We start from the raw sequence: 26,761 nt of genomic DNA on the forward strand, positions 1-26,761 counted from the left end.
CCGGTCACAGCAGGAGAACACAGAGCGAGGCTGCCAACTGGGCAGGGCGCGCCGTCCTCACCCTGATTCCACTGGGGCACCGGCAGTGAGGTGTTTGAACCATCCTCTGCTACCATAATTGTGAAAAACGCCAATCACTTATTTTAAAATTTTAAAAGTTTAATAGTAAATAAGATGGTTATGAAAATAGAATTAGAGTAAAAAAATTGAACAGTTTTAGAGTTAGGACAATACAAGACAATAAAAAACAAAGTTACAGACGTCTGGGTGCCTCTCCCGAGCCACAAGCTCTGAAGAAGGACCCCTGTTAACAAAGAATTATCTCTTAAAAGCAATAGCCTATTGAATATTTATACAATTCATACATAATGCATAAATTCCATTCTAACTAAGAATTGTCTCTGGTTAGTATCACTTTTTTCCTTTAATCTCTATGGCATCCACCAGGCTGAGAGAAGCAGGAGGAGCTGGTCTCTTCTGATAAGAAAGTAGTAAATTCTTTCTTCTTTGAAAGATTTACATTTTCCTGTGGTTGGTACATAAAAACTACATTTTAACTACAAAACTACATTTACCATACTAACAAAATATTAATACCACATTAACAGTTAGCACAACATAACACATATAGTAAATATCTTGCGTAGAGCCATATAATATGCACTTTTCACACTTGTAATCGTTATAGTAAAACTGAACATTTTACAAAGCAGTGTTAATCAAAATACCATACAAATAAACAAGTATTGCAAGAACACATAAAAAGAACAGGAAAAAGCGCCTGTAAACACAAATACTTCAGCAACCACAGGCCCTCCCAGCACTGCAAAGTTATCCATCTATAAATAATGCTCAAAAGCAGTAATTAGTTCAGCAAAAATTAATATACCCACTGCAAACACAGGAACTATTAATATTCATGCTGTTGTTAAAGTACCCTTAAAAGCATGAAAACCTATTAGAAAAAGTCTCAGTGCTCTTTTAATTAAAAATCTAGTGCCACCTTATTAAAACTATGTACATTTTAAAGTAATTAATACTGACTATACAAAACAAATTTATACTATAATTTCAACTAATTATCTGCCCGTTGCTATACATAGAAGAACTTACCTTATTCAAATTCTTCTGTATTATTTTCTATATTCACAAAACAAAAAATCAACTACTTTCCACTAAAAGCTTCAGGTCTACCAAGACACCTCAAGGTTTTTAAGCACAATGACTACTCAACGACCCACATTAAACCTACATCTTAACTTCTAAAAATGCAAAACCTCAACAAACAGCATTAAACAGTTTACTAAACACTAAAACTAATGTAACAATTGTGTCTTTACACTCATAACCCCCACAACAGCCTGCGCAAACAAGTAACACTAGAATGTTCAAGCTAAAAAAGAGCCACAGTAAGTAAAATTTCAGTTAACACCATTTTAATCACAACCAAATCACTAAAAGACAAAAAGCAACTATAAAGCCACATATTACCTCTACTCCATTAAATCTATAAAGTCGAGATTACCTCAACCAATAAAAAGTAAAAATTACTCTGGATTTTTAACAAAAATCGCCATATTACAAAGTATTAAGCAACCCACTCTAACTTAGTTAACCACCAAACCTGTGTAAATTGATCAACAGAACCCTCCTAGTAAATAATTAATTACCCTACAAACATTAGTTCAAAAACAATTAACCACAAAACATATGAAACCTTCACACATTCCATAGAACACTCCTGTGCTTATTATAAAAAAAAAAACACCAAAAACTATCAAGTAGCAACTTTTACATAACTTAAAACAAATTAATACTGTAATAGCTACAATAAGAGCTTTACAACCCAGTTTACCATCCCCTACCATAATTCCTATAAAATAAAATATTGTTTTAATAAAATTTTAAAAATATTTTTTACAATTCCTTTAACTAAACAAAACAAAATTTACATTCACAGTACCAACAATTAATCATTCTCAACCAACACAAAAGTATCAGTAAAAATTTCTTCCCCAAAGCATAAAAAACTGCCCTACTAGTTTCAGTTTACAGCACAAACTTTAACTCCAGAAAAAAATTCCTAATTGTTATTATTATCATTACATAAATAATATTTTATTAACAACTAAAGAACAAAAACAATTAACTCTTTTACAATATTTTACAATAACTTCTTTACAAAATTATAGCCTAATTTTAACTTATCAAAAAATTCTAACTGTTGAACCTTAAAAAAATTTGTCTCATTATATCTCAAACACAAGTAAAACCTCAAAAAATACAATTACAAAACAAAATTAAAGCTTAACTAATATACAAAAATTAATAAAAAACAATTAATTAAATCAAACCTTATTTAAAACTTACTAACTCACAATTATGGCCATTTAAAAATATTTTTAAAATATTAAAAAATATTTTAAAATCAAAAATTCCTACTAATATCTATAAATTACCCCCAAACACCTTTCTATTCTCAGAATAATTTTAAAAACTTTACTTTAAAAATTTGCCTCTCACATTACTTCAACACAAAAAGTACATCTATTTATTTTAATTAACAAAATAACTCCTTTTAAAATTCCTGCACAATAAAATAATCAGTAAAAAAATCATACATTTTTTAAAATAATTGTTTTTACCATTCAAGCATATAAATAAACTACCTTAGTAATATTAAATTAATTACTAAAATCATGAATAAAACTCATAAACAATATGTTAAATTAATAAACCAAAATCCTAAAAAAAAAAAAAAAAAAAAAATTAGCTGTTCAAAATTACTATTTTAAGTAGTATCTTTCCAACAACTGTCAGTTACAAATGACTATAACTACTTTTACAAAGCAAATATCTTATCATTTACCAGGTCACCCTTTATTAAACTTTTTCAAAAAGTGCCAGTTAGTCAAAAACTTTTAAATACAAAAAACCTTATTAATAAACCCACTGTTTTTACAAATAGTTCTAAAAACCAAAAAAACCCCGGTACAATTACTAAAAAAAAAAAAAAAATTAACACTATATAATAAAATTTCAAACAACTTCACCTCAAATTATTAAATTACAAACCATAAGCACTGCATTTCAGTTATTCCCTCTAACTGTAAACATTGTAACTAATTCTACTTATATAACAAATTTAGCCCCCAAATTAAATGAAGTTGTTTTATCAAAATTTAATCATCAGCCTTTATTTAATGTATTGCTGGAATTGTAAAATACAATCCAGCAACACCCTAAGCCATATTTTATATTACACATTCACAATCACACTTCTTTACCAAAATCCTTCACAAATAAAAAATACTATGGCTAATACTCCTGTTTCCAACGCTACCTCAACGATCCCTGATCGTAAACAAGAAGCAATCTTATCCCATCAATTTTACCATCAAATTTTCAAACTTTACAGTTTTACCATGAAGGATTTTTGCAGTTAGACTGTGCGCATAAAGTAAACGTGCCTTATTAACTTTCTGAGAAACTTCTACCTAATACATTGACACTAAGTGCTTTGCACCAATGAATAGAATAAGTTATTGTAATGTAATCAGTAACTTAAGGTCACGCTTTGTTATGAGTATATAGACTGGAGAACACGCAGAGAAAGAAGACACTGCCGCCACTGTTATTCTGTTCCGGAGCCATCAGAAGCTGACTCTGCTGGACATGGCGGAAGATTCTGGCAGTTTCTCACAGAAACTACCTCTTTGGCCCCGTCACTACCAAAAACCAGGTCACACAAAACCAAGACAGTGAGGATCCCCCTCGGCACTGGCCACTTTTCCAGCCCTTTTGTCCTTCCCTGCTCTGTCTCGCTGCTTCCTGGGCACGTCCTCTCGGAATTCCTGCTGCCTCTCCCTTTGCCCTGGGCCAGGGTGGCAGCTGGGCAGGTGTCGTTGTGCATTGTTTGGGTTTACATTGTATTTCATTTTTATATTGGGTTTTGTAAGGGTTTCTTCTGTACCCCTCTGTTCCCCTGTGTCTTGGTTTGAAAAGACAGGTATCTGCTAGGGAGAGGTGGGGCCTCTCTAGGAATGGGGAATTCAAATCCCTTCCCTCCAAGTTATTATAATTTAGAAGATTAAAGAGGCTTTTCAGGCAGAGCTGTGGGGAAAGGAATAACAGTTCTTTACTAGTAAGTATAACAAGGCAAACAAACAAACAACAACTACAGCATAAATAATAAACAGAGCCAGGAACCTTGTGGGGCTTTGCTTCACAAAGCCTTGGGCAGCCTGATCCCTTGGGACCCCGAGAGCACCAAGCTGGAACGGTAGAAAACTCCCAGGCTGGTGGCTGGAATGGTGGGGTGTCCCCAGCAGGCAGGGGGGTGTCCTGGCAGGCAAAGGGGGGGATGTCCCCACAAAGTGAGCAGTGCTGGAGAAGCCGTGACGGCTGGGCAGGGCTGGCCCAGCTCCAGCAGGGCAGGCCAGGAGCTCCGAATTCCTGGGCACTCCAGCAGATGATGGATGGTGGTAGCATTCCCAGGACCTTTGTTAACAGTGGACTCCTCACGCAGCCAGCCATCGCCCAACTGTCCTCTCCAAAAACTGAGAGTGGAAGAAGCCACCCTCAGCTCCCGCAGCCCCCGAGCCATTCCCTCCCCCCCCAAACTAAGTGATCTAACACCACTTCTTTTGTGTGGGTCAAGTGCCCTTTAAGCATCAGTATTTAGTCTCTTAGCAGCTTATGGGGGGAAAAAATTCTATAGGGAAAGGAACAAAAAAAACCCAAAAACCCAAACTTAACACCTTGGAAAATGTATCCTGAAACTTGAACTTGTCCCTGCTCCTTTTCCCTGCCCATTCTCCCACACTGGAATGTAATCCAACTCTATTCCACTCTCACCTTATCCCTAACTGGGTAGTGGCTTGTCCCGGCCTCTAGCCCCTTCCCTTGGATAAAAGCCAGGAAACCACGTGGAGCTGTCTCTTGGCTTGGGAATGGGGACAGGGATGGGGCTCCAAACCCTGCAGGGGCAGGACCACAGGAGAAAGACTGAATAAAGCCCTGTTTCCCCCCGGACCAAGTGCAGACTCTTCCCTTTGCCATTGACGGGGACCTGCTCTCTCTAAAGGAAAAGGTTCACAGATGCTCTGGGATCTTTGGGGCCCTGAGGAAAAAATCCTTCCAACTGTGGTTTGTCTCTCAAACTAGCCGAGGCAAAAACAGAGCCGGGGCTCTGAGAAAGACAGAGAGAGACACCACAGGCAGGGACTCCTGAGCTGGGGCTCTCTGGTGTCTGTCACAGAACGGGAGGAGACGAGGCAGGTTCCCAGGGCTCCGTTGCTCCTGGAGCTCTTCCAGGGTGTGGAGGATTGTGTCCACCTCACAGCACAGCTGGAAAAGCAGCAGCTGCTCCCTGTCTGCTCCACCTCGATTCCCTGCTCCCTCCACAGCCGTCCCAGTCTGGCCCCGATGTTCCTCCACACCAATGTCTTCAGTCTGGACTCAACAGAGGAATCATGCATGTGGAATCATGATTAGCTCAGAAAGAATTACAGCAGTTAATGGGCACCTTAGGCTCCTGGAGAAAACAGGTGCCTGGATTTTCTATAGTTGCTCGTGAAGCCCAAAACTGGGCAAGAAAATAAAACTTTATCGTCAGATGGCTACAGAGCAGGCATTCGTTTATTTAGCACAAGGCGTGAGGGGGATCCCTTCACCAAAAACTCACTCAGGCTTCTTCAGCCTGCAGTTACATCTTCAAAGTCCTTCCACTGCATGTCACAATTACAACATATCATTGGCATATTCCTATTTGCATAAAGCTCTGTCAGGATTTTACAACAGTTTGTTGCTTTTGTGCATACATCAGTTCCTTCTGTGGTGGTCATCAGTCTTCTGGTGGTCTTTTGATGAAGACTCCTGTAGTTCTTCCTCAGATTTGAACTTCTTATGTGTCTTCAACACATGCCTGGTGCTTCTTGTTCTTCAGTCTAACTTGGTTTTAGCTAATTTTGCAGTTTGCAAGTTCTATTAAAACGTGTTATCCTGCACTTCATGGTGCATGTTATCTCACTTGCCCTGCTATCTTGTTTCCCCTGCTATCTTGTTTGCTCTGCTATCTTGTTTCCCCTGCTATCTTGTTTGCTTTACTTGCACGTCTTGTCACCGTATTACTTGTGGTTAACCTTTTGTTACACACCAGTTAGGATTGAATCCCCCCTTTCTTCTTCCTCTTGTGAATTCTTTCACAAATTATTGTGTGTTTATTCTCCAGAAATATGTTCCTCTTCCTACTCTATAATTCAATTTATATCTATTCCAATCATCATAAGACACTGTGGTTTGCTGACACACTACAAAAAGCACTGTCTAAATATGCATGTACACAAAATTATAATTCTTAACAAGATTCTCATAAATACTTGTTTTAACCAATTTAGATTAGGGAATGAAGATGGAACTGTCTCTCATAAGTGAGTTTGACCCAGATGTATCATCCTTTATTATTTCATGGAGTGTAGATATTGCTTCTCTGGACTCCAGGATGGTATGGATGAAAGTGGACATGAGATCTCTGAAGTTAGGTTTTAGAAGATGAGGTTTATTATAAAGGATGTGAAGCCTTGCTTTGAGTTGCCAGGCGCAGCTCGTGGCAAGGCCTAGGGAGTGAGGGAAGGGAGAGGAAATTCCAAGAGGAAGATCCTAGGGGCAGGGTGCCAGGCAAAGAGAGAGAGGGGTAAGAAACCAACCCACTCTCTCAGCCTCCTTATCAGGGGGCTTCAGGGTGGGCTGGGACAGGACTTGGGCCAATGGGGTTACAGATACCTGATGCTTCAGGGGAGGGTGACAGGTGTGGGATGAACTATACATTGGGGGTGAGACCGAGCATTCCATTTGACCTTTGGACCTATCTGCAGGTAACCTTTGGCTGGCCATATAATTGTTTTCCCAGACATCCAGTAGCTAGGACATCTCAGACATCAAAACTTGCTTTCAATTCTATCTCACTTATAGGTTTCACATTCTCAGAATCTAAGCAGTCATATTTATAGGGCTTTCTGGCTTCATCCTCCCCAACAATGGAGTAACTTTGCATGTTGCCAGAGTGGATGTATATTTGTTGTTAATTGCCCTGATTGCTCTATGTAAGTACAGAAGGCTGTTTCCAGCCCTGGCCAGGTCTCTCCTGCCATGGAGTCAGGAGTCCAGATGGTTTCAGTTTGCAGTGTGCACATTCCTGGTGGCTGGGGATGAGGCAGGAGTGTGCTCCTGCTGTCCCAGGCTGGCAGGGGCAGAGAGGGAATGGTCCTCTGGCTGCTCCTGAAGGGACACTGAGGAGCTCCTGAACCCAAGGAATCCACGCAGTGCTGGCAGAGAGGGTGTCATGGTTTAATGGTGCCAGAGAAGATTTCATGGGGGTGCTGTGCCAGCAGCTGGACAGGAGCCCAGGTGTGCCCAGGTGGGCAAGACGCCACTGGCCCCAGGGCTGTGCCATCTCTGGGGTGACAGCAGGACCAGGGCAGTGCCCGTCCCCTGTGCTGGCACTGCTGGGGCACCTCCAGTGCTGGGGCAGCTCTGGAACCCTCCTGACAAGAGAGACCTGCAGGGGCTGGAGCATGTGCAGGGAAGGGAATGGAGCTGGGAAAGGGAATGGAGCCCCAGGAGAGGCTGAGGGAGCTGGAAAAGGGAATGGAGCCCCAGGAGAGGCTGAGGGAGCTGGGAAAGGCAATCGAGGCCCAGGAGAGGCTGAGGGAGCTGGGAAAGGGAATGGAGCCCCAGGTGAGGCTGAGGGAGCTGGAAAGGGGCTGAGCCTGGAGAAAAGGAGGCTCAGTGGGACCTTGTGGCTCTGTTCCCAGGGAACAGGGACAGGACAAGGGGAAGTGGCCTCAGGCTGGGCCAGGGCAGGCTCAGGTTGCACATCAGCAGGAATTTCCCCACGGAAAGGGTGGTCAGGCCTTGGCAGGTGCTGCCCATGGAGGTTTGGAATCCCTAACCCTGGAAGTGTCCAAGGAATTCCTGGAGGTGGCACTCAGTGCTCTGGGCTGGTGACAAGCTGGGGATCAGTCACAGGTTGGACTGGATGGGCTGGGAGGGCTTTTCCAACCTCAGTGACCCTGGGATTCTGTGCCTGTAACACTCCTGCAGAAGCAGGGAATTCTTTGGGTGTTGGAAATATCCCTCTGGAGACAGGGTAAGCTAAACTGGGAAGGGAGGGACCGAATCTATGCTCTGTAGGTGATGTGTGCCAGCCCTGCCTGGCAGGTGTTGAGGCTTCCCCTGAGGCTGGACAAATGCCAGGGGTGTCTGCTCCAGCACTTGTGACTTGTCAGACTGGGGCAGGCGATGCCTGAGGTCTCGATATCCAAACTCCAGGGCTTGTTTTGAGGCTGTGGAGCAGGATTTGTGTGTCCACATCCCAAGGGAAAAGCAATCCAGGCACCCTGCTCTGGTTGGGTGTTGAATGTCCTCTGTCAAACCCCAGCGCTCTGTTACCATCAGGTGTGGGATGTCCACTGCCAAGAGAACTGCAGCCAGGCGCTGTTCCTGCTTTGCTTCCCCTGCTGGAGAGGTGTCCAAGGACGGCCAGGTTGGGCAGTGCTTGGAGCAACCTGGGATAGTGGAAGGTGTCCCTGTCTTGGAATGGGGCAGCCACTGTTTCTCAGGGAATTCGATCCCAGCCCCTCAAAACTCTCCCAGGGAATATTTCCTTCCTAGTATTTCATCTATCCCCGCCCTCTGGCAGTGGGAATCCATTTCCCCTTGTCCTGCCCCTCCAGGCTCTTGTCAAAAGTCCCTCTCCTACTTTTTCGCATGTATGCGCATGCAACTATCGCACTTCACAATATTATTGCCAACAATCAGCACAACATTTAAGGGTCAGATGTCTGCAACAGATGAGAGCTGTCTGTGAGCCAACTCAAACCACAGCCGGTGTGGAATTTGGACTGTAATTCAAATATCTGACTCCAAAAGAATGGTTTCACTTTCGCTTTCTGGGCAACAAAACGCCTGATTTCCTGGTATTATCCCGCTGCCTCTGGAAAAGCAGAGGCCGTACCCAGTTACGAGCCAGGGCTGCATAAAGAGCCGGGGCTGTGCTGGGCTTGTCCCGTGCCAGGAGCTGCGGGGCACGGAGGGAGAAGGTAGGGCCCTGGGGATGAGCGGTGGGGCCGGGAGCAGCAGGGAGCGGGATCTTGTCGGGCTCCTGCCTCCTGTTGCCGGTGTTTTGCCAGGGCTGGGGAGATGGCAGGGCAGGAGAAGAGGGCTCTGAGGGCAGCGGGCGGGCGGTGTCTGCTCCTCCGTGGGCTGCAGGAAGCCGCCTTTGCTGGCAGCCGCCTTGGGGCAGCTCGGGGGAGCCGTGTGCGCTGCGGGGCTGAGCTGGGAGCGGGGCCGGGGTCAGAGGGGTGGGAGCGGAGCGGCGAGGGAAGGAGGAGGGATGCGGGCGGATGGAGGGGCAGAGCGAAGTCTGCAGAGGCGCAAAGCCTGGCCCAAGAGCTGGCAGCGGGGCTGGCCGGGCACAGATCCCTTGCGGAGCCCCTTCCATGCCGCCAGCCCGTGCCCGGCTCGGGCACCCCCAGCCCCGCGGTGGGGCCGGATGGCTGCGCTCTGCTGATGGCAGGAGCCATGGGGGATCATTCCATTTCCTACCCGTGCAGGGAGGGTGGGATTCTCCTCTCTCACAGTCGAAGCGTCACCACTCAGAGAGCTCTGGTTCCTGGGGCAGCCCCTCAAAGGCATCAACGCCTCCAGAGCCCCTTTCCCTGGTCAGGTCTGGGGAAAAAGCTCTCGGGTGCTGTTCCCATGAAACGGGGTGCCGGCATTCCCATGGCACGTCCTGCTGCCAGCCTTGCTGTTTCCCTCTATAGCTTCCAAGGAGGAGCTCGATCCTGAGTTATGCCCTGAATGTGCTTAGTGCCTCTCTGCGGGCACTGACACAGTCACATGGGGCTTTTCCCCTATTCCTGCAGCAATGGGAAGCCGTGCAGGGACTGCCAGGGGTGCCTGGGGGCAGGTTCATGGTGTGGCAGGGCTGGAGTTAATGTTGTGCAGGGCAGTCTCTGACTCCAGCGACAGAAGCCGTGCTGCAAGTGCTCCATTGGGAGAGAATTTGGGAGAGGACAGGGCTGGGACAAGTGGCTCAAGTGGACAAGCTGCAGCAGTGACCCTGAGCCAGCAGTTCCCTTCCTGAGCAGCCATCCTGCACTGAGGCTCTGCTGCTCAGGGAGCAGTTGGACATGTGCCCAAAGAAAACAATTGGTGTCTAAAGTCCTTTTTGTGCTCTCCCAGCACGTCCAGCTTTCCTCTGTGGTTGAACTGCTCTTATCTTGAGCCAGTGGCTTTTCCTGCTTCTGCCTTCCCCCTCCTGTCCCCATCCTGCTGGTGGGCATGCACAAGCTGCAGATGGGGATCAGTGGCTGCTGGGATCCAAGCCCTGCACTGCTTCTCTCCCCTCTCCAAGGCCCTGAGCTTGCCCCCAGCAGCAGCTGTGTGATGTGGGCAGTGGTGGGACAGGGCCCGTGCTGTCCCATTGTCAGTGCTGTTCCCCTGGCTCTGGCCCCTCCACACCTTGTCTGCTGCCCCGAGAGCACAGATGTTCTCAGGACAGCCTCTCACCCATCAGCACCCTCACGTCCTTCTCCTCAGGGCTGCTCTCAATCCATTCTCTTCCCAGCTTGTGTCTGTGCCTGGCATTGCCCAGACCCAGGGACAGCACCTGCACTTGGCCTTGTTGACCTTCAGGGGCTTTGCTGTGTCCCACATCTCCAGCATGGCCAGCTTCCTTCTGGTGAGGGAACATGGATATAGGTGCCAGGTGAAACCCTGCTCTGGTCAAGTCCCCAGAAGAGCCCTGAGGAGTCTTTGCTGCCTGGGCAATCCCCAGTGGAGGAGAAGGGTTGGCCTCCAGTTCTCCCTGGAATAAATCCTCCACATTGATGGGTGGGTTCTCCTGACGGTCTGGTCTTTTCCTTTAGGATTTCAGGCCTTTTCTTCTCACCAATCTTCTTGTTGGACCAACTGGAGCATCTGCTGTGAGGTGGGTGAGGGGAATCAGAGCCCACAGCCCTTGCACAGATTGCCCAAATCTGCAAGGATTCCTGAGGGAAAGCTGCCCCTGAAGGCTCTGGAAGGGTGCAGGAGCCCTCGGATCCTGAGTCCAACTCCCCGGCATCAATACCTGTGCTGGTAAGTGTCTCGTGGCCTTGGTGGGGTGGAAGCTGAGTGCTCTGGAAGGTTTTATGCATGGAACAAATCTCTCCAGTATCCAGCTGAATGGACACTGGGACAATTTTCAGGGTTGTGTGACAGCGTCACAACCCCCAAAGCTCTAAAGGCAGGTGTGCAATGAGAGCGCCAGCTCTGCTAGCATGAGAACATGGAATCATGGAATGGCCTGACTTCAAAGGTGTTTTGCCAAGGGGCAGAGTCTGCAGAAAAGACACAAACACAACTGTGCTGGCTTGAAAGCAAAACCAGTGAGAGACTCTAAGTCAGAAAAACGATTTAATAGGAGGCAAAATAAAATAAAATTAATGCAATAGTACAAAAGATCACAGACCGAATCAGAATACAGCCTGACACCCTGTTAGTTATGGTGGTGGTATCAGTCCAGATGAAGTGGTCTTGTTGAAGCAGTAATCCTGTAGAAAGTTTTGGTAGCTTTTGTTCTCTGGGAATCCAGTGGGTAAGGGCTCCCTGTGCTGTCCAAATCCCAGATTATATCCAGGTGGGAATGCTTGGCTCCTCCCCCTGGGTGGAGAATCTCACAATGGACTGAGATCATTCTGTGAGTTTTGCAATGGGTCCTTGATTGTCCATTAAACAGAGATAGCTCCTGGAGGGAGTTATCTGTGAGTCATGCAGCAGGGCATTGATGGGCCATTAACAGAAGATAGTCTGGAGAGAGGGGGCAAGGAAAACACTGCCCAACCTAGCTTCAACAGCTCATGTAGATGGTGATAGAAAACATACTTTGGGCACATCTTACATTGTAACCTAAGACTCCAACTTAAGGTGAAATTTACTGTAATGCAAAACTGCAAAGAATCACAAAGGGATGAGTTCAGCAACGCATTCGATTATTACTACAAAGATTTTCTGTAGTGATTAAGAAAGATTCATCACCAGTTACCCTCAGACTTTACCATCCTCCAGACACACACATCAGCTGGGGAGGCCCTCCTGGTATAAACTGGCAATTCCTGTGGTGCTTCCGGCTGAAGGCAGAGAGGCTCCAGCCTTGCTGTGAGAGAACCCAGCTTTTATAACATTGAATAAACAAGCTGACACCTCTTCCAGTGCAGGAACATCTGGTTTCATTCTGCTCTTGGGTTATTCCTGAAGCCTGGCCAGGGATGAAGGGGGAACCAAGGGAGTTGGCTTTGATCCTACAGCCCCAAGAAAGGCCATGTGTCCAATTTCTAAATGTGTAAAAGTAAATGTGTGTTTTGTCAAAGAACAGACACATAGATCATACTGCTAATGATACTTCCATAATTAATGAATATATATAAAGATTGGGTTGAAGGTTCATCTAGAGGTCAACTTTGGCTCAGGGCCTGTTGTTCTGGCCTCAGTCAGGGCCTGTTCCTCCGGCCTTAGTACTTCAGAAGGGCCACACAGGGATCCTGGGAGAGGCAGCACTGAAAGCTTTACTGAAATGCAAAAAGCTCACATTAACTGTCTGCCCTTGATCAGCTCTGTGAGTTAATGTGTTATAAAAGGAAATTCAGTGTGACAAGAAGGACTTCTTCCTCCTGAGCCTGTACTGGTTGTGACCCATGACTGACTTGTCCTTCAGGGGTTTTTCAGTCAAAAGTGACCGACACTGATGGACCCCAGCACCTTTCAGATCTGTTTCCCACGGGCCCTGTGCAGCATGCCACTGAGCAGCCTGAACTCTGCTTCTACCACGGGTTGAAGCTTCTACCAGAGTTGAAGGTTTTCTGGCACTTTTCCTGCTGTCACCAGAGGTTTTAAGCTCAGTGTCTCCATGGTGGCTGTGGTCCAGATGGCCACTAATAAATCAACAAGCCAAATCCAGTAAATCAAAATTTAGGATTTTCTTTTGGGACTTAAATTCAGTCTCCAATAGCCACAATTAAAAGGAACAGCATCGAACCCTGGGGTTTCAGCACTGGGTGAACGTGGTTACGGACTCTGTCGCTCCGCCACCCCCTCTGTTCACAAATTGTGCCCAGCACCGCTGGTTTTTATACAGACTTTTGCTGAGAGTGGACAGCGACCACTCTCGTTGCTTCTCTTAGAACTTAGTTCTCGTAGAACTCTTCCTTTGTGGTAGCTTCTTTAGGTATTCATGTTCAGGTCGGGGGGTCAGTTGAATAGATTCTCAGAGTGGAACAATGCCATGATTGCTGGGTCCGGAGCAGGTTTGGAAATGTTAAATCGGGCCAGAACAGATAAGATACCAATCTTATCCAAATTGTTTGATCGCTAGCACACCCATCTCTGGGGATGGTACGACCACTCTCCTGTTTTCCATATCCCAAGGCGGTTCCCGGCAGAAATTCTTTCTTTCCCCCAACCCCTGTGTCCCTCCATGCAGCTTTTATTCTTAGTTAACCCTAAACACACTTTAAGTTTACAGATCTTAAATCAGATCGAACGCAGATCAATTTTATATTGCATATCACTACATTTCACCGTGAATTAATTACATATCACATTACCTAACATGAATTAACTTTAGGTCATATATCACAGCCACCAATGGGCACTTGGCTGATGAGACCCTCTGTGCTAATGCGCAGCAGGTCACCGAGGGCACCTCTCTGAGTGGGCTCCCAAAGTCTCCAGTCACTCCTGTTGGGCCACCAGGATGCCCCAGGCACAGCTGTGGCCAGGAACAAGGTGGATTTTGCCCCTGCACTGGGCTGGGCCCCCTGAGTGTGCCAGGAAGCAGCTTCTGGCAAGAGGCGTGAGTGGGGCGAGGGAGGGGCTGTGCTGGCAGCTGGAGCAGGAGCACAGCTCAGAGCCCGTGTGGCCGTGCTGGGCATGGGGGGAGTGTGTCTGGGGAGTGTGGGGTGCCCATGGGGGGAGTGTGTGAGCACTGCCGCCGTGTGCTGGGAGCAGCAGGCTGGGCCAGGCAGTGAGCAGGGCAGGTGTGGGGCGGGGCAGAGGGTGCAGGATGCAGGCAGGGCTGTTGGATGGGCACAGGGGCTGTGCCAGTGCTCCAGGGAGCCAGGAATGCCCCTGGCTGTCTGCACTTGGGAACTGGGCAGTTCTGCTGGGAGGATGTGGGCGATGGTGAAGTCCACTTTGTCCAGTGCAGGCTGTGTGGCTGAGTGAGACTGTGTGTGTGTCTGTGTGTGTCTGCGCGTGTCTGTGTTTGTGTCTCTCTGTGTCTGTGTGTCTCTGCTCTCTCTGGGATACACACTCAATTTCAGGGTGGATGCTGCAAACAGGAAAGCAACAGGCACATCCAGTGTGCTAGGAAGGAGACCCTGGCTCTTGTGCCATCCCAGGCTGGGCTCCAGCAGCCGGGTGGGAGCAATCCCCAGGGCTGTAGCTGCTGCAGGGCCTCTGCCAGGAGAATGGAGCCTCTGGCAGCACCTTAGGGAAAGTCTCTTTTCTTCCTCCACAGCCATGGCTTCACAGGAGGACACAAGAGAGGGGGATGCAAAGGCACAGCTCCTGGCCGGGGAATTAGAGAAGGAGGGATTGGATGCTGGATACTGGCTGCCCAAAGTGTCACAGATCCTGGGAATCGAGGGCAGAGAAGCACTGCAACATCTGGAATATAAAGACTACCTCAGGCTCGAGTGTGAGGTACGACACCCCTGGGAGAAAAAGGCACTCCAGAAACTCCTGAAAATACCAGATGAGAAAACAACCGCTAAAGAGGTGCAGAAGGAGCACTTGGAGAAGACAAAGCAAAGGCAAGAAATGGCCAAACAAGCCCTGAATGATCTGACTGAAATGCTCAACAGCAGTAACCAAAGCCAGGATGCTGTGAGGGAGAAAGCAGAGACTCTGTGGCAAGCCATGGAGATTCCCAAGGAGTTCTGGGCACCACCAAAGAAACCCTTGGCAGATATGCTGCAGAGCATGCAGAAGCAGCTGGAGCAGCAGGATTTGTCAGCAGTCAGGATGGAGAACATCCCTGACACAGAGGTGCTGAGGCGGGCGTCGGGGGGACTGGCCCTGCAGGGCATCTACAGAACCAGCAGACCTGAAGATGTGCTGGCAACGCGAGAGCAGCTCCTCAGGGTTCCTGAGGGATTCCAGCTCACTGGTCCGGAGCAAGGATCGCTGCTTGAGAGGAAGGAGTTCTCCTCCTCTGCTGCAGAATCCACTTTCACCAAGTCCATGGAGCAGCTGGGGTTCAGCATGAGCGTTTCTGCCAAAGCCGGATTCTGGGGGATTAATCTGGGAGCAGGTGTAGATCACAGCAGCTCCTCACAGTCACAGGACACCCACCAGTCCCACTCCGAGCAGAGTTACTTTTGCACCACCGTGTACCAGTACATCCCCCTGGCCTCCTGCTACTTCCAAAGACATCAGCTTCGCCTCTCGGATGCAGCTCTGCAGGAGCTGCAAGACATGGAGCAGCTTTTGTGCTTCACTCAAGAGGACAACAACGCCCTGCTGGAGAGGTGTGAGAGGTTCTTCAGCAGGTTTGGGTCCCACATAAACCAGGGTCCCCTTCACTTTGGAGGGATATTCTGGTGGAAGGCATCCACAGAAGGATTCCAAGGCGAGCAGAGAGAAGAGATGAAGCAACAAACATCTGAAGCACTGAACAGCTTTCTCAGGATGAGCTATGGGGGCTTCCTGGCAAATGCTGCGGGTTCCCTGGATGTTTCCAAATCCAGCTCAAAGGCTTCTGTCCAGGGAAGAGCTGGAGACAGTTCCCATACAGCAATTCAGCTCTATGTGGTCAACACAGGGGGCCCACCAGACACAGCTTCTCTTCCTCAGTGGAAAACGGGGCTCATGTCTGATAACACAACGTGGTGCGTTATCGACCGTGGCTTTGAGCTGGTCCCAGTGTGGGATGTCATTCTATACAATCACAGCAGGGATTTTAAGTCTGTGGGTCAGATGAGCAGAGCCCTCTTGGATGCGTACAAAGAGCTGACAAATCAGAGCATAGGCACCACTTTTGGAAAGGAAAGAGAAATTGCAATGCAAGAGGCCAGAGATTTCATGGGGACTGTGAAGACCTGGGAGGTGACGGTGGATGAAAGAAATCTGCTCAGGCTGATGAAGCTAAAAGATGATCTGAATGCAAGAACCAGGAACCCCAGTGTGTGGATCAACGTGTGCCTGTCAGACAAAGCCCTGCAGGATTTTCTGGTGAACACCGTGCGCAGCTGCCAGGAGTCACCTCCAGAAAACACCAGCTCCATCAAGGTAATGTTGAGAAGCCTCCTGGATCCTCATATTTACTCTGTCAAGGACTTCCCTGAGGCTTCCTTCATTATGCAATGGATCTTCCAGACTGGGCACCAACTTCCCAGCTCTCCCAAAGTCTCTGAGCTTGGAGACCTCATCAAAACACTGCAGCAAATGAAGGAGCACATCCATGCTGTCACCTACGCACCAGCAAGCTCTGATTCTGCCGTTCATGAAGCAAAGATAGAAGCCACCCTGACCAGCAGTCTCGCCGTTTATTCCTTACTCCAGTCTCTCCAGGAACGGGCTCAGAAGGACATGGAACTGTTGGTGCTCTTGATTGCGAGCAGCACAGGGTACCAGGTGGAAAGCAGCACTTTCCAGCACCTCCTTGGACACCCAGAAATTCAGTACATGGCCAAGGAAATGGCAGCGGCACATGAGGAGTATGTGAACCTGAAGGAGCAAGATGCCGACAGAGCTGAGGCCTCCCTTCTGCTGTTGGGTCTGACTGTGACACCCGAAAGTCAAGAGCTGTCCCCTGAGCAGAAGAGGGAGCGATTAGTTTTCATGGAAGATCACATGAAAGGCTTGTGGTCCCCACGGATAAAGAATCTCCTCCAAAAGCACAGTGGAGGCACAGACTGGGAGAGGCTGGAACGGGACTTGTGTTCCTTGATCAGTGGGTGCTTGGATGAGAAATTGGATGAAGAGAGGATGCGGAACATACTCAGTGAACTGGAAGCCGCTTTTCAAACACCAGAGCCCCCCTGTCAATCCCAATCCAAGTCAGACAGCGTTGAATCCAAATCTGATGAAGCCAATGCAAACCAGGAGTTCCTGAAGTTGCTCAAGCGCCTTGGACTCCAAAGTCACTATCCAAGAAAAATGAGGATGGGAAATTTCTACACCATCTGCAAGACATCTCTGCAGGACAGCCAGCCCAGCAAGGACACAGAACTGCCATGTTACTTCCTGCAAAAGCTGTTAATCGGGGATTACCAGGTGAGGTACCTGACTTGCTGGGATCAGAACAACCCAGGCCTAGAATCCATGTCAGAAAGTACAGAGCAAGAGGATGAACCATCAGAGTCCTTTGAAAACTTTCTTGATTTGGAGGAAGCAGCCCCTGAATGTGCAAACAAGGACGGCCATGTGCACCCCATGGACCTGCAGATGGCCATTTTCCATTGCGCTGATGATTTCCTCAGACAGACCCTTGCAACCAAGCTGGCCTTCTGCCAACTGGCGCTGCCCCTGCTGGTGCCCAACCCGTGCACTTCACGCATCGAGTTCCCGCTCTATGCCCTCAGCCACATCCAAAGGAGCTGGAAAGAGGCAAAGTCAGGAAAGGAGGCCAGAACAAAGAGTTACAATAACAAACTCATCTTTCAGGCACAGACACCCATCGTGTCCTTCATCCGCATTGGCAGCTCAGCCTCCTCTTCCAAGTCTCAGCTCCTGAACGCTCTGCTGAGCAAACGCAAACACGACACTTTCTTCCACCGCCACTGCAGAGGCAGCACCAGAGAGCGTTTGCTGATGGAAGGGGTGGTGGAGATCGCCTGGTACTGCCCCCGTGGAAGCCCCGATGACACCTTTGAGCGCTGCGTGGCTTTCTGCAACCTGCATGGAGATGCCAGGGATCACGGAGCACAGCTGCAGTTCCTGCAGGAGATATCTGCTGTCAACGTGGCTCTCGTATCTGACTTGGAGCACATGGACAACAGGGGGAAAAAGCTTCTGCAGGACCTGTGGCAGTCACAACGGCCTTTGATTTGTCTTCTCACAGAAAAAGAGAATGTTGCCACTGTCAGAAGGAGTAAAAAATTAAAAATAGGGATCAAGAACAGAAATGAAGCAGAACTGATGGACCAGCTGAATAAAAAAATTCGGAATCTTCTGGAAGGGTCTAGTTCGCATTTCAGCTTGAATGCCTCTGTGGACAAAGCTCGCCAGCACGGATTCATAGTGGATATAGATCAACCTGCATGTGTGACAGCCAAAGCAAAGGCAAAGGAGCTGGTGGACCTTCTGAAGAAAGAGAAGCTGTCTGAGATCAAATCCCAGCTGCTGCCACTTCAAGGAAAACTGTGGTACCAGTGGTGCAAAAAGGACAAGGAACTCACTCGCTTGCAGGAGAAGGGGAATAAGAGCATTGAGCATCATCGCAGCCAAATTGAATATGAGAAGAATGTAATAAGAAGAAAGCAAATCGAGCAAGCTTTTCCTCTCAACCCACTGATGAAACCATTCCTTGGCTTTCTCCAGGCCCAGCCAGCAGATACCAAGAAATATTTCCTGCAGTGGATGAAGGTCTTTATGGACGAGCTGTCCTGTGGTCGCCTCGAAGAACTGAGGAGAGACTATCACGAGTTATGGTCTGAAATCCGGACAGGAAAGAAAAACCCGGAAAACAACAGTGTGGATTCTGAGTTGCGGAATCAGCTGGATTCCATCTCTGATGAACTCAACGATTCATCCGTTGGCCTGGAGCACCTTCTGAGAGAAGTAGGGCAGATTTATGAAGCTCTGCAATTAATGGAGACAAAGAATTACAATTATGTCAAATTGCCGGAAATTGCAGCAGAGCTGATGGTTTTGGGGTATCCTGTGGAACTGATGGATGGGGACGCTTCTTACCTGCCCTTGCAATGGGTGGGAGCAATCTTTGACAGCTTAATTGAGAGGCTGGGGGACAAACGAGTGTTTGTGCTCTCCGTGCTGGGCATCCAGAGCACCGGCAAATCCACCCTGCTGAATGCCATGTTTGGGCTGCAGTTCAATGTCAGCGCAGGGAGATGCACCCGCGGAGCCTTTATGCAGCTCATCCCAGTGGGTGAGGAGCTGCAGCAAGACTTGGGCTTTGATTTTGTGCTGGTGGTTGACACAGAGGGACTTCGTGCCATCGAGATGGCCAATAAACAGTCCCTGAACCATGACAACGAGCTGGCCACCTTTGTCATTGGTGTTGGCAACTTGACTGTGATCAATATCTTTGGAGAAAATCCGTCAGAAATGCAAGATGTTCTGCAGATCACTGTGCAGGCTTTCCTGAGGATGAAGAAAGTCAATCTTTCCCCAAGCTGCATCTTTGTCCACCAAAACGTCAGTGAACCAACTGCCAAGGAGCAGAACATGGAAGGACAAAGGCGTTTGCAGGAAAAGCTGGATGAAATGACCGTGGTAGCAGCTCAGCAGGAATTCTGTGACATCTCCTCCTTCAGCGATGTCATTGGCTTTGATGTGAACACCCACATTCACTACTTTGCTCACCTGTGGGAAGGAAACCCCCCAATGGCACCACCCAACCCCAGCTACAGCCAGAACGTCCAGCAACTAAAGAGTAAAATCCTCCAGGCTGCCCAGAAGCAGTCACAGCGAAGCATTTTGAGGCTCTCGAGCCTGAAAGTTCGTATTGGTGACCTCTGGAATGCTTTGCTGAATGAAAACTTTGTTTTCAGCTTCAAGAATTCCCTGGAGATTGCTGTGTACAGGAGACTGGAAAGTGCCTTTAGTCAGTGGACCTGGAAGCTGCGGAGTCACATCTTAGACCTACAGATGAGACTGGACAACAGAATTCGCAATGGGGACTTGCAGAATGTCACCAGAGAAGAGCTTGAAGTTCTGGTGCAAGAGACAAGTGATGCCATTGAGAAAAAAGTGGAGAAGTATTTCAGTGAAGACAAAGACCATGAGATACTGTTGCAGTGGAAATCAAGCACAGAGCTGAAGCTGAAAGAACTAAAAGAGGCTCTTCTTCATGAAACGAAAAAGAAATGTGAGAATCTCATTGAGCTACAGAAGGAGCAGAGGAAACTGGATGCAAGGAAGTTGGAATATGAAGATGAGCTCCTGAGAAGGAGTAGGGAGCTGGCTGTGACTCTGAAAGGGAAGAGCCTCAGTGAGAGAGAACTGAAGGACAACTTTACTCTTGTCTGGAACAAGTGGATTGCAGAAGTCTCCCATGCTCCTTGTCCTCCAGAACGGGTGGATATTGATGCAGAAATTGAAGATGTCCTTCTAGAACACTTTAAGGAGCCGGGTTTCCATGAACGAATCCAGTCATTTCCCAAAGACAGAGGATTTTCCTTTGACAAGGAGAAATACATGACAAAGAAAAAGTATTTAGGCTTTAGCCAAGATCATTGGAACATTTCCAATGCTGATGTGATCAACTTTCAATACATCACAAACAACATCATCGCAGGTGTGAGGGCTAACATTGATAAGAAGGAACAGGAGAAACGTGATTACAGTCAAAGTTTTATCCATGAAATACTCAATGAAGTCCAGGAAGGTGTGAACTCTGTCCCCAGCAGTGCAAAATGTACTTTTAACAGAGAGTACAGCATAGATTTGTCTCTGCATCTGTGCAAAATGGCAGCAGAAAGGTTTAAAGCTATGCACAACGCATTCCAAAAGGCAAATGACCCAGTCGTGTACTTGAGCAGCAAGAGAGAAGATTTCTTCCAATGTTTCCAGATTTCCTGCCAAGGAGCCACTTCGATCACAACTTTTGCTGGTTTCCTTTGTGACAAGATTGAACCAGCTCTTTGCCGGGCGGTCTATGAGAGGACGGCTAAGGACATTGCTGAGGACATGCAGGGCAGATTCCCAGATTTCAGGGGCAACAGAGCCAATCTGGAAGTTTGCATCTTGAGATACCTGGCAGAACAAGAAAATTTTGAGTATTTCAAGCAGTACCTTAGGTTTCCAAAAGAGTTTTTTCAGAGTTACATTGAGACACGAGTGAAGAGTCACTGTTTAGATGGGAGTGGGAGGCTTGAGAGGTTTTTAGATTCCTCCCTTAATCTTCTCTTTGAAAAGATCCTGTCAGCTGTTTCTTCATCAACCCAAATTGTCAAAGACAGAAAAGACAGAGAAGGCAAAGTTTCTCTTTGGCTGGATGAATTTTGCAGGGAACTGACAGAGGTGATCAGCTTGCCCAGAAGTGACCTGAGGGGCATCGAGCACCAGGAGGTCACAGACATTGAGTTCCTGAGCAGTGCCATGGCAGAAGCTCTGGGTGACCTGAGGGACAGGCTCATGAAAGAATTTGCTGATTCTGACATGAGCTTGTTTTCAACACAGCCTCACACCATCTTAGCAGAGCAGTTTTCGGGGTGCTGGGAACAGTGTCCATTTTGTGGGGCTCTCTGCACAAACAGCATGCAGGGACATGATGGAGACCATCAGGTGGACTTCCATCGCCCACAAGCTTTGGTGGGAGTCACATCATGGGTCTGTTTACCTGACACTGAGTATCATACACAAGAACTGTTAATTGATATTTGTTCCAGCCTTGTTGCAAGTGACTGCAAATTCCGTTTTCCTGGCGGCCCGTGGATGCCCTTCAAGACATACCGTGATGCAGGTTATCCTTATTCCACTTGGAAAATTCTTCCTGATTCATCCATGCAGGCATACTGGAAATGGTTTGTGTCTCATTTCAGGACACAGCTGGAAGCTCTGTACAATGGGAAATTTCAGGGAAGAGAAGAAATCCCTGAAGCGTGGCATAGAATTACCAAGAAGGAAGCACTGTCCAAGCTGGAAGAGTGTAGGCCATTTCCACAGTAAGAAAGAACCACAAAGGATTTGCAATATAAAACAACTTCTTACAAGACTCTCCACAAACTGAACTTCCAGAATGATGCTCTCAAGCGCAATTAAGTCAATAGTGTCCAAATGCTCCCAAATTTCATGAAATAAGGCATGATACTGTAGCCTTTCTTCATGATAAAGCCAGAATACTCTTTTCTTCTTGCCATAAACTTTCCCTCTGCTTTCTCCTAGAGCCAAACGAAACCCCCTCCTTGGGGCGATCAGCCTCATGGCCAAGCCTGAGCCCAAAGGCCAGAGCAAGGGCAAAGGCAGCACTCCAAGGCCCACTTGGATCAGCTGCTGTGAGACAAGAAGGGACAGTGCTCCAAAGGCAGTTTTCCTGCAGCAAGGAGGTGTCCTGCTTGGAGAAAGGGCTGCAGGACCTGAGGCCAGCTCCATGCTGGCTGCAAGCTGGGCTGCTTGGCTTTTGGGCATCATCCTTCTCTCTCTCATTGCAGCCTCCTGGACCAACTGAGGCTGTTCTCCCAGCAGGAGCTGCTGTGCCTCCAGGCTCTGGAAAGCAGTGACACGACTGCCCCGGGGCTCAGGCAGTGCTTTCACTCCCTGTCTCGGAGATGCTGTGTCTCTGTCCAGGGCAGCTGCTCCCGCTCAGGTGCCTGGGGCTGCTGCCCTTCCCTCCAGCCCTCAGCCCTGGCAGGAGCTGCTCCTGTCCTTGGCCTCGCAGCTGAGCAAAAGCCTTTGAAATGCCCCATGTGGAGAATCCTGTCTGCCAGCACCTTCTGCAGCAGCCCTGGAGCCAGTGCTGGTGCTGTCCAGGCAGGCTGGTGGCACCAGAGCCGTGCTCTGGAGAAGGTGGCACCAGCTGTCTCTGCCCCAGGGAGCTGTGGGGGCTTTTGCTGTGCAGGTGCTGCAACCCTGCTGGCAATGCGAGGGCCAAGCCCTCCTGGAGAGCTGGCTGAAGGGCTGCTTCAGCCTCATCCCCTGCAGGCTCTGCTAATAAAGGAGTTGATTTGGACTGCACTGCTCTGTGTCTCCTTTGTGTTCAGGGGAGCCACAGCTGGGGGTGACTCGAGCTCTGTGCGCTGCAGATGGGCAGGGGACAGGGGGTGGCACTGGGGCAGGGGGTGTGGCAGCAGAGGCTCTGCTCCATTCAGGGTCTCTGCTCCAGGAGCAGCTTCACTGTCTGCAGGGAGAGCAGAGAGGGCAGGAAGCCCCAAACCACAACATCCAGGGAAACCAGTGTCAGTGGCAGGTGCCAAGGGAGGCAGCGCTGGGAACCAAGCCTGGCCTGTCACACACATGGAGGGCTGAGAAGGTTGATCCCATCGAGGGTCTGTGCTCTGGAGCTGCTCAGCTGGGACCCTGCAGGACAAAAGGGGAATGGGCCCAAACTCTGCCAAGCCCAGCCCTGGCCAAGCAGACCCGGAGCCAGTGACAGGAGCCAGAGCTGGGCTGTGTGAACGTGTGCTGCAAGGGCTGAGTGCCAGGGACTGGGGACAGCTGGGCTGGGAGGGGATTTGGGCTGGCTCCTGGAGGCAGACTGACAATGGAGGTACCTCCGGCTGTGGTGTCACTTCCTTGGCTCAGTGGGATCGCTGTGCTACTACTGGAGCATAGGGGTCCCAGTTATGTGTTTACGCTTAACAGTGAATTTTTTTTCTGTTATCATCATAAAATTGTCAGGGAAGGAAGGGGAATATCAGATAGCCAATGATTCTGCCAGAGGAGTAGCTCATAGCTCTCACCTGCTAACTTCTGGTAAGGGATGTGACGGTGCGTGTTAGTTTGACATTAGGGAATTGATTTTTACAGAAGTTACAGCTAAACCAATTAGTGATTGGTTTTGAAATGACAGCTAATACAGGCAATAGGCAAATTATATGACTCTGTGAACACACAGGGTTAAATATGGGAGGATCCTGGGAAACTGCCCTTTTCCTCTCTGCTTTGGAACAGGTAACAGGGCCAGCCCTGCTCCACCACGTGGCCCTCCCAGGTCTGGTGGCCTGGGCTGGGCCCAGCCTGGTCTGCAGCCATCTTGGCCAGGGTGGGCCCAATGATTCTGGGGCCAAGGGAGGGGAAGGATTATGCCCTGTCCCGCCTGAGCCTGGGTCTAAGTAGTTGCTAACATCCATCTGACTCTGAGGCCTGCCCCCGCTTCTGGCTCAGGCTGAGGAAGATGTCCCCTGGGTCCCAGGGAGCAGCCCTGAGCCGGTCCTCTCTGGATGAGGCGAGGAGGTGGAGGTGGAGGCATCCACCAGCCTACCTAAGTACTGAGATCCTGGCTGTCATTTCTTAGCCCCCATCCCCGTGGCTTTGAAAATCCTAGATGCTGCTGCCCAGCAGAAATCACAGATCATGTGGCCACTGCAGGCCTTGGGCAAGTGTAATGGTTTTCATTTAATAAAACCGGGCAGAAACACTAATTAATGAAGGGGTTTTAGTGTTAATATTTTTGTGGGAAGGAGAGATTAGGAGAAAAACAAACAAAGCAGGCTTAAGCTTAAAAATGAACAAAAATAGTTTTATTAACATATATTGAAAGACTGAGAAAAGGAGAAAAGAAGTTGAGAAACAAGAAAAACTTAAACTAAAACAGAATGATACCTTAAAACACGCTTCTTTCCTCTTACAAACTATTAACTTTCTTATTGAACCACATAGAAAGACACAACTTAGGATTTTCAGTCAATTTCACCACTTAGACATAACCGCTCATTACTTTAGGAGAAGAGTCCTTCTAAGATCTTTTTATGAAGACGTTTGCCACAAGACAAAATAGTCCAGTGCTCTCAATGTCACACATCTGCTGCCCCTTGGAGTTTCTGCAGACTGTGATGTTCTATTAGCAAAGCTTCTTAGTGTATTTGGGGTATTATTTACGAGTACTTCTTCTGATCTAAAATCATCTTTGTCTCAAAGGCTGAGACCTCCCTTTGACCCAGGAGTGGGGGTTTCAAAGTTCCTAAATAAATCTCCATTACATCAGTCCTTAATTTTGATTAGAATAGCATTCTACCCAAATAATACTAAGATGCTGTAAAGAACAGTTCATTTCTTCATAATTTACCTTAGAAAAGTCTGGTTAAAAATGTCCACTTCTTCAACCCTATTCCAAAATTATTAGTTCTTTCACTTCTCATCTAACTGACTTCATTTGGTGTCTGTTCTATGTACCCTTATGTTTTCTTTCTTCTTTCTCTCAAGAAAGAGTTGTGCTTTAAAGTTTTATGTTGCTAGTAAAGGGTTAAATCCGCCCGGGCTTGCAAAGGCCACGCACGCACCAGGCTGCGGGGCTGAAGAAAAAAGCAAGCCCGTGCTGATAGAAGAAGCTAGTAGGTGTCCTTTTTTCCACCCCTCGGTCTCATCCAGGGCGGTCCAGCTCAGAGCTACTACAAAGATGAAAAAAGGCTTCATCCAGGCTGCTCTTATGCGGGTAGCAGCTCTCAGAGGCTCGGCCAGGCCCAGCCCAGCTGCCCTCAGAGGCTGGACCGGGCCCGGCTCAGCCACCCAGAGGGCAGCAGGGCCCAATCTGAGCTTCCCCTGCGCTGCATGTGGGCAGCAGTTCTCAGAGGCCCAGCCAGGCCCGGCCCAGCCAGGCCCAGCTCAGCCACGCAGAGGGCAGCAGGGCCCGACCTGAGCTTCCCCCGCTCTCCACGCGGGCAGCAGCTTCTGAAAGCCCGGCCAGGCCTGGCCCAGCCACCCAGCTGGCAGTGGGGGCCCGACCTGAGCTTCCCCCGCTCTCCATGCAGGCAGCAGCTTCTGGGGGCCTGGCTGGGCCTGGCCTGGCCGCCCACGATGTTACTTTATTGCTGTTCCCAAAGCGAGATAGCGAGGCGGTCCCAGCAGATTAGTTTTAAATGTCCCTTCCAAAGTCACATCGACAGTTCTCGTCGGTCAATTTAGCTGCCAATATTTCAGCCAGCTTTTTGATAGGTCCTCGTCCTCCCCCCGCTCTACGGTCAGGGCAGGGAAAAACATATTACATTTCTTTATATCTAGAAAACAAAACTATGCCAAGCCATGATAGCAAGATGTTAATTCTTTCCTTGCACAGACGAAAATTCCAAAGCCCTAATCCTTCTCTGAGTGAGAAGAAAGGGACAGAGTGAGCATAGAGAAGACACGGCATGAGATGGAAGTCAGTGAAGAGAGAGTGAAAGACTGTCTGGGAGGAGGGATTTGAGGAGTTGCCATTTTAGGCTGGACTTCTCTTATGAGCCATGGTAATGAATTGTAATATATTGGTATTGCCCTTTAAACCATGATAAAAATATTCATTTTGGGGACATGATTATTCAGATTTGTGGATTTGAGAAAAGGTATTTGTGATGGACTGAGTGAATACTGAATTAGGAGCTGTGATCCTGTAATCCCATGAGATGTTTGAACAGAGAGATAACAAGCCCTCTGCGTCAGTGAAGAAGAGAGAAGACATCTGTTCCCTGAGATGAAAAATCCTTTGCCTTTGGAGTTGCTTATCTTTAAAACAATACCCCCAGTATTGCATGAGTCCATGATCCATAGGCAGTTGTTGAAAAAAACTACTAATGGGAGGGATTTCATGGTTTGCAGAATTTCTGGGCCGCTGAGATTTGTGACATGGGAACCACCACTGGACTGTTTTCTTGTGGCGATCTTTCCATGGGAATCCTAAGAGAGACTCCTCTCCCTAAAGAACTAATGAAAGACTATTTTTAAATGGTTAAACAGACTGAAAATCACAGGTTTTGTCTCTTTGTGTTGTCAGTGGGAAAATGAACATTTGTGGGGAAGGAGGAAAAGTGTTTTGAAAGTTTCATTTTGATTTTCATTTTATTCTTTTAGTGTGTGTTAATAAATCTATCTTTGTACCCTTTAGGATTTGAGCCTGCTTTGC

At 48.0% G+C, this 26,761-nt stretch overlaps 1 protein-coding gene across 1 annotated transcript; it reads left to right on the forward strand.

The window, feature by feature from the left end:
• Window positions 1–8,966: 8,966 nt before the first annotated feature.
• Window positions 8,967–22,902, forward strand: LOC120750264 (interferon-induced very large GTPase 1-like). The gene is made up of 3 exons (XM_040058713.1): window positions 8,967–9,101; window positions 10,932–11,142; window positions 14,561–22,902. The coding sequence occupies exon 3, from the start codon at window positions 14,563–14,565 to the stop codon at window positions 21,895–21,897; it is 7,335 nt and encodes a 2,444-aa protein (XP_039914647.1). The 5' UTR covers window positions 8,967–9,101; window positions 10,932–11,142; window positions 14,561–14,562; the 3' UTR covers window positions 21,898–22,902.
• Window positions 22,903–26,761: the final 3,859 nt, after the last annotated feature.

Source organism: Hirundo rustica, chromosome 3 (genome assembly GCF_015227805.2).
Source record: "Hirundo rustica isolate bHirRus1 chromosome 3, bHirRus1.pri.v3, whole genome shotgun sequence".
NCBI classification, from domain to species: Eukaryota; Metazoa; Chordata; class Aves; order Passeriformes; family Hirundinidae; genus Hirundo; species Hirundo rustica.